The following is a 15542-nucleotide window of genomic DNA, read 5'->3' on the forward strand; positions in this document are numbered from 1 at the left end:
AAATGTTTCTGCTATTGCTGCAGTAGCTCTAGGAGCATAACAGATGCAGTAGCAAGAGTTTTTTTTGCTGTGGGGTAGGACTGTAAACAAGCTGCCATGCAATAACATGGAGAAAATGTACTTGTTTTTCCCATAGGTGAATCTAAAGGTTGTTTTGCTCCACAGCCATTGCTCCTGTAAGATATGGTGTATTAATCACTTGTTGGCTTAACTACATATTTCACAGGAACACATTCATCTTCAATGCCTTCTGGTGAGGGGAACAGTTAAGTGCTATGATACATTTGTTGTTTAGTAGCTTAGTTTAAAAACTAAACTCAACCTTTTCAGTCTAGGACAAAGACTTGAAATTAGATGAAGGTTTCTAACCATCAGAGGAGTGAAGTTTTGGAATAGCCTTCCAAGGGAAGCAGTGGGGGCAAAAGATCTATCTGGCTTTAAGATTCTACTTGATAAGTTTATGGAGGAGATGGTATGATGGGATAATGGGATTTTGGTAAGTAATTGATCTTTAAATATTCAGGGTAAATAGGACTAATCCCCTGAGATGGGATATTAGATGGATGGGATCTAAGTTACCCAGGAAAGAATTTTCTGTAGTATCTGGCTGGTGAATCTTGCCCATATGCTCAGGGTTTAGCTGATCGCCATATTTGGGGTCGGGAAGGAATTTTCCTCCAGGGCAGATTGGAGAGGCCCTGGAGGTTTTTCGCCTTCCTCTGTAGCATGGGGCACGGGTGCCTTGAGGGAGGCTTCTCTGCTCCTTGAAGTTTAGAACCATGATTTAAGGACTTCAATAGCTCAGACATGGGTGAGGTTTTTCATAGGAGTGGGTGGGTGAGATTCTGTGGCCTGCGCTGTGCAGGAGGTCGGACTAGATGATCAGAATGGTCCCTTCTGACCTTAGTATCTATGAAAGTTTGGGAGGCCAGAGACTTTTTCTACCCAACTTTTTTTCTAGGATTTCCTTTGTGACCTTGGGTAACTCAGCCTAAGTGTACAGAATAAGAGGCTTGATTTTATTTTTTTTTGTAATCTTCCTCTGAGAAGTTCAAGGAACTCTATAGAAAAGCAAATATTTAAAATTAAAGCTTCATGTACTGCCTGTCTGAAAAATGGCAGGTGCATTTTTTTGCTGATCTCCAGCTGAGTGTATCCCAGGGGAAATTTTTTTTTCCACTTAAGCTGTTAACTGCATATTCTGTGCATTCCTTCCTTTCTTTTGCATCACCAGCAATACAAAATTCTGCAGGTCCAATTCCAGCCACAGTCAAACCTGCCAAACTACTTGTTGTTCATACACATAACAATGGGCAGCCTTCTGACTTGGCTCTGGGAATGTGATGAACAATTCTGTTGATGGAGACAGAATGGAATCCATTTCCTTCCTCATGGCTGCAGCATTTCAAGGAATAAAAATTTATCATAGAAGCTAGGAAATAGTGTTCTGACTACACACAGGACATTTACAAAGTTGCAAGTTTAGTCACTTCCACTTTGTAACCCCACTTAGTGAAGCCGTGCTAAGAGAGTGGTGGGAACTTGAAACCACTTCAGGAGAGTGAGTCACTGTGTGACCCTAAGCTACTGTTCTGTTTTCCCCAAACTGCCTGAAAATATCCAGCTATCATCTCCATAATCCATGCTAATCTCCAATTGTACCAACATTTGCAGTTTCCTTCAGTGTTTTAATCCCCTACATTTGAGAGCCTAGAATTGCAGCAGCTATACATCTCTGCTTTGTGGTGAGAATTTCTTCCCCACTCATCAAATTTGCAGTGTTTTATGAGAGAAAATGGGTCAAGTCTCCAGCCTTTACATGTTACAGCCTCTTTTTCAATCATTATAGCAAACTCAAGTCTTTCAGAGCCCTCCAACTTTCTCTCTACTTGACTATGAAGCTCCCTTACTGTGCAGGCTATTCCTATTGCTACGACTTCCTATTCACTCTGTTCCCTGGCAATTGGAGCTGATGAAGTCTGCTGGCTAAATCATGGGACTGGACTTCAGGAGAGTTCTAGTCCCAGCTGTACCACTGATCACCTGTGGGACCTTGGGTAAGTCAGTTCCTACTTGCTTCCCCTTCCAGCTTGTTCCTGTTGCTTCTATTTAGATCATAAGCTCTTTGGAGCAGGGACTGCATGTTTTTGTACTGCACGTAGTAGTAGGGACAGCCCCATTCTTAGCTGCTGTAACTGCTGTAAATGTCACCAGTGATTTCCTTTTGGCCAAATGTAAGGGCCTGCTCTGCTTTCTACACACTGCCACTTTTAGTACAGTTGATCACTCGTGTAGGCTTTTGCAATTCCACGTGCGCTCGGTGTTCTCCTACCCTCAATCACTCTTTCAGTGTCTTGTGCTTCTGTTCTTTCTCAGGGTTCTGGGCCCTTCTCTTCCTGGTCTACTTGCATCAGCACAGATGGCTTTCCCTGGTCTGTTCACACGTCTGTTTTTTGACACACAAAGCTGGCTGTCTTGCTGCTTGCATTACAAAGATGAATGGAAGGTCCTGGTCACCCTTCGCGAGACTCGTTCACTATTTTAGATACTCTTAGCCAGGGCCGGCTCCAGGCACCAGCGTTCCAAGCAGTGCTTGGGCCAGCACTGTGAAAGGGGCAGCAGTCCATGTGCCATTGGGGGGCACTCATCTTTCTGCGGTGGCGGCAGCTTCACTGTGCAGGCTGTCACGGTGGCAAAGCGGCGGCAGCCCCACTCTGCCCGCCGCGCTTCGGCAGCAGATTCTGCCTTCAGATGTCCTGCTTGGGGCAGCAAAAATGGTAGACGGCCCTGCTTTTAGCATGTCCCTTTATGATCTGAAATAATCCCACTTTTTCCCATTGCTTTTCAGAGGAGAGATTTTCTCCAGTACAAAAGTTCTCAATCTGAGGAGCCCTCTCTTTGTGCGCCAAAGGCTCAGAGACCCCATCATTTTTTCTCGTCATTTAAAAATAATTTTCTAGCCCTTATAGTTGCAGAGAACTTTGAAAATATGAACAATTGAAGTGGTGCCTGTCTACCACTACAGAGCGCCTGAAAATAGCACTGAAGGATGTGACCCACCCCTTCATCACAGTCAAGGGCCTGGAGCCTCTGCCATTCAACAGCCATAGAAATTGGCATTTTTTTCCCCATGATGCCACAGCAATCAGCAATTCACCATGGAATGTGCCACTTTGATACAAACTTGGTGTTTTTGTTTTCATCTCCCTGCTGGGCCTGGTCTGCATCTGCCTCTTCATTTACAGGTTTCCCCTGCAGGGGGAGTTAACTGGATCACAGCACGTGCTCCCTGCCCTGGTCCACAGAACCAGGCAGCAAGGCAGTCACAGCCATTCCTTCTATGGATCTTTCACCTGCAGCCTGAATTTCCTTTCTAGCACTCATTGCAAAGCACCTCTGTAACACTTTGTACCTTGGGGAAACACCCAGCATCCCCATTTTCATCCTTGTAAAACGATTGTGTGGTATCCAATGGAAAGTTTGTGATGTCGGGTGTCTTCAGAAGGCTCATGATGCCCTGAGGATTGTTGTTACAGTGATTGTTACAGCAATGTTATAGGTTGTAATTTCATTGTATAGTAATGAGGCTGAAAATGTCTCTTCATGGCTTAAAATAAGCCCAGGCAAAAACTCTCCAAGAGCAGAGAGGCAGTTCACACCTCATCAGGGCAGGGATGGGACAAACCCAGCCCAGCTTCATAGGAACAAAGGATGCTGGCCTAGGCAGCAACAAAGGATCTGTTGGACTTTCGAGTCACTCCCCTTCCTTTGGTCAGTTGGACTACAATGAGGTAATGCTCCCTGACTCTGAAAGGGGGTGGGAGGTACAAAGCCAAGAGGGAAGAAAGAACATGATAAAGAGACATTTGCCATGCTCTTCCTCTCTCTTCCATCAACTGTACATCTACAGAGACAATCACCACCGAGTGACTGAAGCAGCTGATCGAAGGGGAGAGCCTGGCTGAAGGGAAACCAGCCAGTGGTGAGAAGCATTTGTTTGTAAGGGCACCAAAAGTGTTAAAAGATCAGCTTAGAATGCATTTTTTTCATTTGACCAAATCCAACTTCTTGTGCTTAGATTTTAAGTGATCATAAGTCAATCTTTGTAGTGAATAAATGTTTGTTTCTTTGTTCTACCTGAAGTGGTGTATTTGGTTTGAAGTGTGTCGGAGACTCTCCTTTGGATGACAAGCCTGGTATGTCACAATTTCTTTAGAAAAAGAACAGGAGTACTTGTGACACCTTAACAAATTTATTAGAGCATAAGCTTTCAGCCCACTTCATCGGATGCATAGAATGGAACGCATACACAGAGATAAGCTGGAAGTTGCCAAACTGTGAGGTTAATTAGTTAAGATGAGCTGCTATTAGCTGGAGAAAAAAACTTTTGTAGTGATTAATCAAGATGGCCCATTTACACAGTTGACAAGAAGGTGAGGATACTTAAGGAAATAGATTCAATATGTGTAATGACCCAGCCACTCAGTCTCTATTCAAACCCAAGTTAATGGTATCTAGTTTGCATATTAATTCAAGCTCAGCAGTTTGTCATTGGAGTCTGTTTTTGAAGCTTTTCTGTTGCAAAATTGCCACCCTTAAATCTTTTACTGAGGGGCCAGAGAGGTTGAAGTGTTCTCCTACCGGTTTTTGAATGTTATGATTCCTGATGTCAGATTTGTGTCCATTTATTCTTTTGCGTAGACTGTCCAGTTTGGCCAATGTACATGGCAGAGGGGCATTGGTGGCACATGATAGCATATCACATTGGTAGATGTGCAGGTGAACGAGCCCCTGCTGGCATGGCTAATGTGATTAGGTCCTATGATGGTGTCACTTGAATAAATATGTGGACAGAGTTGGCATCGGGCTTTGTTGCAAGGATAGGTTCCTGGGTTAGTGTGTTTGTTCTGTGGTGTGTGGTTGCTGGTATTTGCTCCAGGTTGGGGGGCTGTCTGTAAGCTAGGACTTGTGTGTGTGTGTGTGTGTGTGTGGTGGTCCATTCTATGCAGCTGATGAAGTGAGCTGTAGCCCACGAAAGCTTATGCTTGAATAAATTTGTTAGTCTAAGGTGCCACAAGTCCTCTTTCTTTTTGCAGATACAGACTAACACAGCTTCTACTCTGAAACCTGCAATTTCTTTGTTAAATTGACAAACTCGTATAAACTTGCAGCATCCAGTGGGCATAACTGGACACTGCAAGATGGAGGTTCCTAGGGTTGCATCTGGGACCTGAGATATTGGCTCGTGTCATTTGGTTGCACAATCCAAGGAGCAGCTTACGTGCCACAGGCTGTGCGTGAACAGCCCAGGAGTGAGGGTTCTCACAGTAGAGCAGGGTAAGGCTGGCTCCCAGAGTCAAGGATTGGAGTGACCTAGCAGATCACCGGTCTGGCTAACACCAGAGGAGGATGTTGCCCTTCTATGGATCTTTCACCTGCAGCCTGAATTTCCTTTCCAGCACTTATTGCAAAGCACCCCCTCCAATTGCTTGTCAGCTACTACAGTAATCCAAAGGGGCTGTAGCAGTAACTGGCACAAGATTCAGCTACAGGCACAGCCAGTAAAAGGAGGGATCACTGAGCCACTTGGAGATCAAGCATCCATCTTTACCAAAGAACTCAATGAATTCTTCAAGGAAAAGCTGATGGTTTCATAAACTAGGAGATTTTATTACATGGCAATCAAGATAAGCGCTGGGGAGAACTACTGTCCTAATCATTCTTGCCTACTCTCATCAGTCCTCTAATTCTGCAATACCCCTTTTGACAGGGGCGTGACCAGATGCACTTTGGACTTCTGCTGTCTGTGCAACAAGAACCAGGAGAGGGGTGAAGAGATGCACCCCTAACATATTATAAAGTGCCCTTTCTCCAAAAAGCCAGCTATATGTCTCCCAAGGGCTTGCAGGTCCCTGTGTCAAGTAAGGACACATCATGAGGTACAGATGATCCTACTTATCTTCATTTTCAGCTCCATGACTGGTTAATGTAAAAGAGCATAAATATTATCCCAGAAACTTTGAAATGACCAAGTATATAGAGGTAAGAAAGTAACCACTCTGCTGTCTAAAATATTGCTATATCTGATGAAGGAAAAACTCCTTTTAAGCCAGAACCATACAAATGAACAGGACCTGAACACTACTGTTTTAATGAATAGGGCCTATTCCACCTGAGAGTTTCTTTACAATGAAGTACTTCTGGTCCACCTTCTCATAGCTCTGTATGAACTGAAAAACAAAGCCACTGCAGATGTAACAAATCAAATCATCACTAGTTAATGCTTGAGTTGCCTTCTTAATACCACCCAGCAGCTGAAATAGTCTGAACTGAACCTACTGTCTATTAGTTACAGGGAAGTTATCCTGGTTCCAAAGACTGCTTTAGGAATAAAGCATTCAATTCAAAGATGAAGACAAGAAATAGCGCACTAGAGATCCAACCAAATGTTTGTGTGTGAAAACAAAAGGTTACTCTTTTAAATCTGTATATTTTGGAATCAAATGCATAGAAAAAAGACTGTACCATGAAAACAAAACTGATTGTTTGCAGGAAACTGTGCAAGTCATAATCTCAAATGAAAATAGTACACAGTGTGTTAGATTGACAGGTCTAAAGGCTGGTCTTCAGTGCAGTGTTAACTTGAAGTAGAACTTGAGCCTGAATCCTATCCCATACCCACATCTCTAGCTTGAATTAAGCAGTGCTTTAAGCTTAGACTAGCTGGCTAGAGCGTAGGGGAGAGAGAGGAGGAAGGCAGGGGTGTGTGAAGCTGGAGTGCTTCAGCTGCTAGACCTAGTAATACAATAGGGGGACAGCTGGAAGTAATTGATTAAAGATGCACACAGAAGCCTGTATTGATCCTTTCTTCAGGGTGGCTTCAAGCTGTTTTCTAAGGCAGTCAGAATGCAGTTATGCACTTCTGTTGGCAGCAAAGCCCACACGTGCAACTTCTCATCATGCAAGCCGTCTGTGGGTGGGTCTGCTGCATAGAAGCCAGAAGGATACTTTGTTAAATGAGACAGTTAATATAAATGCAGCAGAAAATCCCACTGTATTAGAATACTTCTGTCCTGAAAAAGCAAGGTAGCTTAGGATCAACAGACTCCATCTTTGCTAAGGTGGAGAGACTCTCTCCTTGTTTATTCCAATCTCAATCCCTGAAAGAAAGAAATGAGCCATCTGCTACACATTTTAGAAAGTCAATCATTTATAAATTGATGGTGGTTTTTCCATCTATAAACAGCACAAAGGAAAAGTACAGACTTCACAAGACAGAATAATCACTTCTACAGCAATTAAACTGCTTTAACTACCCAGATACAGGGTTAATAAAAGTGTTCTATTCACTGACATGGTACAGCTAATTTAGACCAAGTACTGAAAAACAGTACTGGGCTCCTGAACTGAAAATTATACTCTGCATATTTGGACTCATAAAACCATGAACACAACAGCCCTTCATTTAAGAAGCATTCTCCAAAGCTAGTTAAAAACACTTATGGTTTCCAGAGTTTCAAGAGGCCGTCTTCACTGTAGGTAGCGATCAAGTTCTGATGGGGATGGTGAGCGATGCCAATTACGTCCTTTTCATGAACCTACAGGATGAAAGGAAAAAAAATTGATGCAAGTCTTCTCTACACATCACTTTAAACAAAATAATAATCTCAGGCAAAAGCAACAGTAAGATGAGTAAGGTTCAGAGCACATCAGTAATTTACGGCCAAGCAATGCAGGAAGTGTGGTTATGCCAATGAGACCATACCCCACATCTTGTGTAGCTGCAAGCTCCATTCCAGACCCATGGCAGGCAGCTGCGACAACGCCATCCAAGACTGCCCAGTCAGATCCACCCCACCACCACTGGGGAAGGTGGACATGAACGTGTCCAGGAACGGACAGCCAACTGCAACCAGATCATCATGGTGTGGACGTCACAATGGCCTTTGAGAACAGGACCCCAGCCTTCTGCAACGCCTGAGCTCGAAAGGTGGAGAAATATGCCGCTCTGGCCAACGCCTTTAGAGCTAGGGGTTACGAGGTTCAAACACACACGCTGACTGTCGGAGCCCTGGGCACATTGGACCGGTAACAAGTGAGTATTGAGGAAATGCGGAATCGGTCAGCGCTACACTTGGCTGATGCGGCAACTCATGGTATTGGATACCACTGGGCAGTTGAGGGACATCTATTTAGAACACATCGCTGGACATTGGCAATACCAGGAGAGATGAGCTAGAGTGCTGTGGAGAAGCAAAGTCGAGAAAGTAACTGGACTACTTCTCTAAATGCTCAATTACTGAGGGACAATCTACACTCATTGCTATATTTGCTTTCCACAACCAACTCTTAATATAAACATTTATGGCTGATGTACCTGAACATTTGGATGTTAATATCTAAACTATCATTGAATTTATTAGCCTAAATTTGGGTTATTGCAGATTAAGTACTACATGTATTTTGAGTTTTAAACCAAACTTTATACTTTTGGATAATTTATGTACTATACCCAGATGTACAGACATTTTCCTTAACCTGTGTATATGATTTTAACATTAGCTTTAATAATTTAAATGTTCTTCTGTTGGTGTGCTTATATTCATGGCTGCAATGTGCTTATAGCAACTATCATTTATTAATCCTTTGTAAACAATTTATAAATTGAACCTTAATATAAATTGTAACCTCTGGGTTTATAAGGCTTGTCTGGGGGACTATTACACCATTCCTATAATGTATTTTATGCTACATTACATGTACTCTTAATCTTAAATCCATTTTACTGTATTTGTTGGGAAATTTAAAAAAGTTACTATGCATCCAAAAATAGTTTCTTAAAATGCACAATATTTTAGTGTGTCTGGAAAGTCTGAGAAATCCAAATCATTTCATTATTAAGATCAAGATCATTCTGGGCAAAAATGGTCTAACATTGAAGTAGCTCAATTTCTTTAGCTCATCCAAGAGAAGGTTATGAGATAACTTGATCATGGTTTTGTCAGAAATCTCCTCATAGAGATACTTCTGACAGAGGAGTAACAGCAGACAGGAAACTGAAGCAGGACCCATTCAAACAGGAAGTGAAGCACGATTTGTTTTGGAGAGTAACTAACCAGTGGAGCAGTTTAGCTGGGTGTAAGGGACTCTCCTAATCAAGACTGGATCTTTTTAAGACAGTTACTCTACATGAGTCAGAAATGAAAGGCTTGGTGCAGGAATCACTTGGTACAATTCTCTTGCCTGTGTTATGCAGGTGATCAAACTGGAGGATCTTAATGGTTCCTTCTCACTTTAGACTCTATGACTGACTTTTTCCAGAGCTGTATAAAAGTGACCCTGTAATCCCAAACTACTATTGGGGTATGGTGAAGGCTATGCTGAGGAATGGTTCTGCTCTGTTCTGCTACAGCTTGTGCCCTGTGCCTAGTCTCTAGCCCAGTCAAGAACCTGAGACCCCTTTCTCTTGTTTGGCCCGATTCCCCCACTCCACATGTGGCTCTAGAGCAGCTAACGCTCTCTGATTTACATCTGAGCACCCACCCACAAGAGCCATTCTATGGAACTCAGCCACTCCGAATGCACAGTGGAAGAGTCACATGCCTAATGTTTTAACCTAAAGGGAAAGTGTGTGCACTTTCACTCCCACTAACTTGTGGAAAGTGCAAGGTTAAATCACAGTATATAATCACAACTACTTCAAAAATCTTTTAAGGAGTACGTGGCTACATTCTAGCTAAAATTATCTATTTTTATTTTTAAAACATTTTTCTCAAAATAACCCATACCTTTATCTAAGTACTCAGGACCAACCCTACAACAACCACCTGAGGGTGCTTGTCATAGGAGTACAGTAACTCCTCACTTAAAACTGTAGTTATGTTCCTGAAAAATGCTACTTTAAGCAATGTTAAGTGAATCCAATTCCCTCATAATAATTAATGTAAGGGGAGGAGGGTTAGGTTCCAGGGAAAATTTTTTGAAGCTTGGTTGAGGTGGTAGAGTCAGAGAGTGGAAGAGGGTAGGATATTTCCCAGGGAATGCCTTGCTGCTAAATGATGAACTTGCCCTCAGCTGAGCCCTCGAGGGTTAACATGTTGTTAAGGTAGCCGCACACATGGAGGGAGGAGACACAGCAGGGCAGAGACGGGCGGAGAGACAGACAGACAGACAGACACAGCCGCTTTAAGTACGCTGACCCTACTCTGAGAACACTGCCTTTTTAAGTAGATCACCAAGTTGAGACAGCAGCTGCTGCCAGCAAGCTCCCTCCATCCTGAGCCCGGTCATTTCCCAGCCCCTGCTCTGTGGAGATGGGGTACAGAAGCGGGGGAGGGAGACACCCCAACATTAGCACCCCTCTTCCCCACCCTCTGCACAGCAAGCAGGAGGCTCCGGGGAGCAGCTCCAAGGCAGAGGGCAGGAGCAGCACAGGCAGTGGGGGAAGGGACGGCTGAATTGCTCAGCAATTGATAGCCTGCTGGGGAGCTGGCGCACGGGGAGCTGATGGGGGGGGCTGCCAGCCCACCCTGGTTCCAAGCCCCCACCAGCTCCAGTGGGCTGCTCTTCCTGCAAGCATGGACAAAGTAGGCAGCTGCCAAACGACGTTATAAGGGAGCATTGGCTCAACTTCCAACGAGCCTGTTCTCTGATTGATCAGCAACGAAACAAAGTTAATCAGGACGATGTTAAGTGAGGTGTTACTGTAAGGTCACTATGAATTTACGTTTGCATGAATATTCTAGAACTGATAAGAACGCAGATTCTACTTCATGTTTACTTTCAAATAGCTTGTGTTAAGTACTCACTGTCAGAGTTCTCTCCAGCTTGCCAGTCACTGTGCTAAAACAGTACAGCACAAAGTCTTCACCCACACAGTAGATCCACTCGCCACGTGGTGAAAGGGCACAGCAAACAAAGTCACCTCCTTCTCTCTTACCAGAGCTGAAGCTTCTTACAATCTATAAAACCCAAAGAAAGGTTCACTGGATTCATATGTGGCAGCTACAGTGCTACTCTAACAAGGTTAGCTTCTATTAGATACTGGGGCATGAATTTAGTTGCCTAAATAATCAGCCTGATTTTCAGAAGGGCTGGGTACCCAGAAGTTACTACTGAAAAGAGAGATCAGGATTTCACCCACTAAATTGCTTGGAAGGGTCACGAATCTCATCCTGATTTTAATACTTGTTAAGCTCTTTCCTAGCTGCTTCAAAGGGACACGCCTGGAATCACATACTTGTCCTTGCATGTTCATGATGACCACTGTGTTTGATCTGTTGCAAACGACAAAGTGTTCTGGATTTTTAGGCAGCAGAACCACGCTATTCACGGTGATGTCTGTTCCTGCAGTGCTGCCAAGAGATTTGAAGGTGTTGGAGCACTCGGTTGTCTTCATATTCCAAATCTATTGAGCAGAATACAAAGTGGAAGCACTTTATGATCAGGCACATTTCTGCATTTTAATTAAAAAAGACACCACATTTTTGGAGGAGATGCTATGGACGTAGCTTTCAGCATTTAAAAAATATCTATTGAAACTAGAGGAAAAAAAGAGTAACGAACACCAAAAATGGTAATTCAGTAGGTTCACAGATTTTAAGGCCAGAAAAGACCATTATGATCATCTAGGCCAATTGCCTGTATAGCAGTGGCCTGAAAATTTTACCCAGCAATTCCTGAATCAAGCCTAATAAATACTGGGTGAGCAAGAACAGGTTTATTTAGAAAGATATCCAAATATGAAGGTTACTTACCTGTAGCTGAGGTTCTTTGAGATGGACTCTGAATAGCCCCACTCATGGGGTGCTCTGACAGTACAGCCTGAATGGTAAAATTCTACTAATGGCAGCAGTTGGCACATCCACATACCCCCCTTGCCTAAACTCCAGACATTCTAGGGCCAGGGTTTAAAAGGAGAGAGTGGCACTCTATTGCCTCAGTTTGAAACCCAAGCCGTTTGGTAAGCAGGGCTGACTCCAAGGGAGGGGGGAGTGTCAATATGCAGAGTCTATCTTGAAGAATATCAGTTATAGGTAAAAAGAAAAGGAGTACTTGTGGCACCTTAGAGACTAAAATTTCTTAGAGCATAAGCTTTTGTGAGCTACAGCTCACTTCATCGGATGCATTCAGTGGAAAATATAATGGGGACATTTTATATACAAAGAGAACATGAAACAATGGGTGTTACCATACAGACTGTAACAAGAGTGATCAGGAAAGGTGAGCTATTACCAGCAGGAGAGGAACCTTCATTTCTTCCTTTAAGCATCCTCTGCATATTCCCACTCACGAGATAGATTAATAAGCAGTACTCTGACCGAGGATGGTGGGATTTGGAGTTCTTGTCAAATAAGGAGTGCAGGACTGCCCTACCAAACTTTCCATCTGATCTTGATTTCAAATCTCAAGTATAATATTTAGTAAAGGTGTGGACAGAACTCCAGGTTGCAGCTCTACATATCTCTATCAGAGGAATACGTCCAAAGAAAGCCATATAAGCTGCCTTTGATCTATTTGAAAGTTCTGATGCCCTGAGGAATGGATAACCTTTTCCATTTATAAATTTCATAAATACCTAACTCATCTAGAAAGAGTCTGTTCAGAAATAGCTTTTCCCTTGTTTTTTGGTCCATAAGTTATAAACAGCCTTTAAGTCTGTCTAAACTATTTAGTCTTGTCAAAATAAAATCATAACACTCTCCTCGCATCTAACATGTAATTTAGTTTCCCCATTATGAGTATGGGGTTTTGGGTAAAATTATAGGAGTACTTGTGGCACCTTAGAGACTAACAAATTTATTTGAGCATAAACTTTCATGGGCTACAGCCCACTTCATCGGATGCATAGAATGGAACATATAGTAAGAAGATGTATATACACATACAGAGAACATAAAAAGGTGGAAGTTGCCACACCAACTCTAAGAAGCTAATTAATTAAGATGAGCTATTATTAGCAGAAGAAAAAAAACTTTTGTAATGATAATCAAGATGGCCCATTTCAGACAGTTGACAAGACGACTTGAGGATACTTAACATGGGGAAATAGATTCAATTTGAGTAATGACCCAGCCACCCCCAGCCTCTATTCAAGCCCAAGTTAATGGTATCTAGTTTGAAAATTAATTCCAGTTCAGCAGTTTCTCGTTGGAGTCTGTTTTTGAAGCTTTTCTATTGCAAAATTGCTACCTTTAAGTCTGTTACTGAGTGACTAGAGAGACTGAAGTGTTCTCCTACTGGTTTTTGAATGTTAGGATTCCTGATGTCAGATTTGTGTCCATTTATTCTATTGCATAGAGACTGTCTGGTTTGGCCAATGTACATGGCAGAGGGGCATTTGCTGGTAAAATTATGATTGATTTATGTGAAAATCAGAGACTATTTTTGGTAAAAACTTAGGATGAATGGGAAAAATCACTTTATCCTTATGAAACACTGAATGGTGGATCAGCCATTAATACATGCCAAGTCACTTATGCATTTCACTGCAGTGACTGTATTGAAAACACTGTTTTTATAGGTTTCAGAGTAGCAGCCGTGTTAGTCTGTATTCGCGAAAAGAAAAGGAGTACTTGTGGCACCTTAGAGACTAACAAATTTATTGGAGCATAAGCTTTTGTGAGCTACAGCTCACTTCATCGGATGAAGTGAGCTGTAGCTCACGAAAGCTTATGCTCTAATAAATTTGTTAGTCTCTAAGGTGCCACAAGTACTCCTTTTCTTTTTACTGTTTTTATAGATAGATGAGATGAAGAACAGCTCCCCAAAAGGTCAAAGGGAGGTCTCAATTTTGCTAGTGCTACATTCAAATCCGAGGAGGGCACAGGAGTTCTTATTTGAGGATAGAAATTATTAGAGTCTTTTAAAAACTTCTTAACCAGATCATTAGGAAAATGGATTTTACCTTAACAGGTATATGATATTCTGGTAAGGCTGAGAGATTAAACTTAATTGAAGATAACGAAAGAGGTGTCTTCTTAAGATACAATAAATACTCTAATATATAATTGGAGCCATACAAGAATCCACATTATACAAGGAAATCCATGATAAAAACCTTTTCCCTTTAAGAATATAGCACATCCATGTGAATTCTTTTCTACAATACAACAGTACATTGTGTACTTCGAAAGGTACTTTCTTCTAAAGGTCCCTTCTTTCTAAAGGTCATGCAGCCCAGAGAAGGGACCTAAGGTGTGGATGACAGACTTTCCCTCTTTGCTGTGTCAACAAGTCCGGTCTCAGCAGCAGAGGTTCAACTAATCCTTGTGACACGTAATCAAATCCAGATTCCATTGCTGTCTGGGCCATGCTGGTGCTATTAAAATCACGCGGCCTTGTCTTATTGTGTTTATCACTCTCTGAATCAGGGGAAATGCATACATTAGATCCTACACCACCTTGCAGAATCCAGGAATCTACATATAATGGGCCCAATGACAAAGCCTGAGCCCTGGCTATGATAAAAGTACCTTTAATGGAAATGATCTCTAAGATTAAATGCCACAGTTTGCTACAACACACAGAACAAGTCCCATACATGGCTCATAGAAGCAAGTGGCCATTTTACCTTCACTGTGCCGTCAGAGGACGCACTGATAATATAGTGACCATCCTGTGTAAAAGTAGCTTCATTAACAAATGAAGAATGACCACGGAATTCCTTCAGAGTTTTTCCCGATTTTAAGCCATGAATCCTGTTACAAAATTTAAAAAAACATGGTAAAAAAAACAATAATTAATCCAGGTTGTCTGTAGAGAGGTACAAGTCAGTGATGTAAAATAAAGGAAGAATTTAGTTTGCTGTCTGATGTACAGAGCAAGTAATAAAACAGGCTAACACATCTGCATCTAGAATAATACATTTGTCATCACAAACCCCTTTCCCCAGATATAATATCTGACCATGAAAAATGTAAAGGGACATCATCAACTTGAAATCTAATCAATTTTAAAAAAAAGTTAGTTAAAGGTAGTTTCAGGTATACACAAAACATAAAACAGTTTCACTGCTCCAAGAACTAGAGCAGTCATGGGGGCACTGGGCTGTCTAGGACTGGATAAGAGAGGTGCAGCCCTGTCTTGCAGCAGGGGAAGGCCTCCACTCTGCTTATTCCTAGAAGGTGTGAGTGAGGAGCTGCTTCTTGGGTCAGGGTGTTCAAGTCCCCTGGCCCAGGAAGTTCAACAGCTGAGCTGCTTCCTGGAGGTGTGTGTGTCTGTAGGGGTGTCTCACAATGCTTCCTGCTGGAAGCAGAGACAATGGAACTCTGTTGGCAAGATGCTTCTCACCGATACAGAAAGTTGTGGCAGGTGTGAGGTCACGTGTTTGCGATGGCCACGACCTCTCTTTTGTGCAGTTGCTGCTGGGAGGACAGACACAAGTGACCCTGCAGAACCTTATAAACTCTCCTCAGGCTGCAGTAGATGTTTTCCAGCTGCCTGGAGCCCTCTTTGTGGAGAAGGAAAATGAACGGAGATGACCACCGTTACACATAACACACTGACAGCTGCCAAATGGTAGTGGCTGGGTTCAGTCAGAA

At 42.6% G+C, this 15542-nt stretch overlaps 1 protein-coding gene and 2 long non-coding RNA genes across 3 annotated transcripts in view; 1 reads left to right on the forward strand and 2 right to left on the reverse strand.

The window, feature by feature from the left end:
- Positions 1-7192: 7192 nt before the first annotated feature.
- Positions 7193-15542, reverse strand: part of SMU1 (SMU1 DNA replication regulator and spliceosomal factor) — a 28722-nt gene continuing 20372 nt past the window's right edge. The window contains exons 9-12 of the mRNA XM_038402359.2: positions 14573-14699; positions 11240-11407; positions 10809-10961; positions 7193-7598 (exon numbers count right to left, since the gene is read on the reverse strand). Of these exons, the coding sequence (XP_038258287.1) occupies positions 7500-7598; positions 10809-10961; positions 11240-11407; positions 14573-14699 (547 nt within the window). The 3' untranslated portion in view covers positions 7193-7499. The remainder of the gene's footprint in view (positions 7599-10808; positions 10962-11239; positions 11408-14572; positions 14700-15542) is intronic.
- LOC122460207 lies at positions 11507-12823 on the reverse strand. The gene is made up of 2 exons (XR_006281346.1): positions 12782-12823; positions 11507-12063 (listed from the first exon to the last, which is right to left on the reverse strand). It is a non-coding gene; the product is annotated as an uncharacterized LOC122460207 (long non-coding RNA).
- On the forward strand, positions 13313-14899 carry LOC122460208. The gene is made up of 2 exons (XR_006281347.1): positions 13313-13522; positions 13742-14899. It is a non-coding gene; the product is annotated as an uncharacterized LOC122460208 (long non-coding RNA).

The sequence above is a fragment of the Dermochelys coriacea genome, chromosome 5, assembly GCF_009764565.3.
Source record: "Dermochelys coriacea isolate rDerCor1 chromosome 5, rDerCor1.pri.v4, whole genome shotgun sequence".
In the NCBI taxonomy this organism is placed as follows: Eukaryota; Metazoa; Chordata; order Testudines; family Dermochelyidae; genus Dermochelys; species Dermochelys coriacea.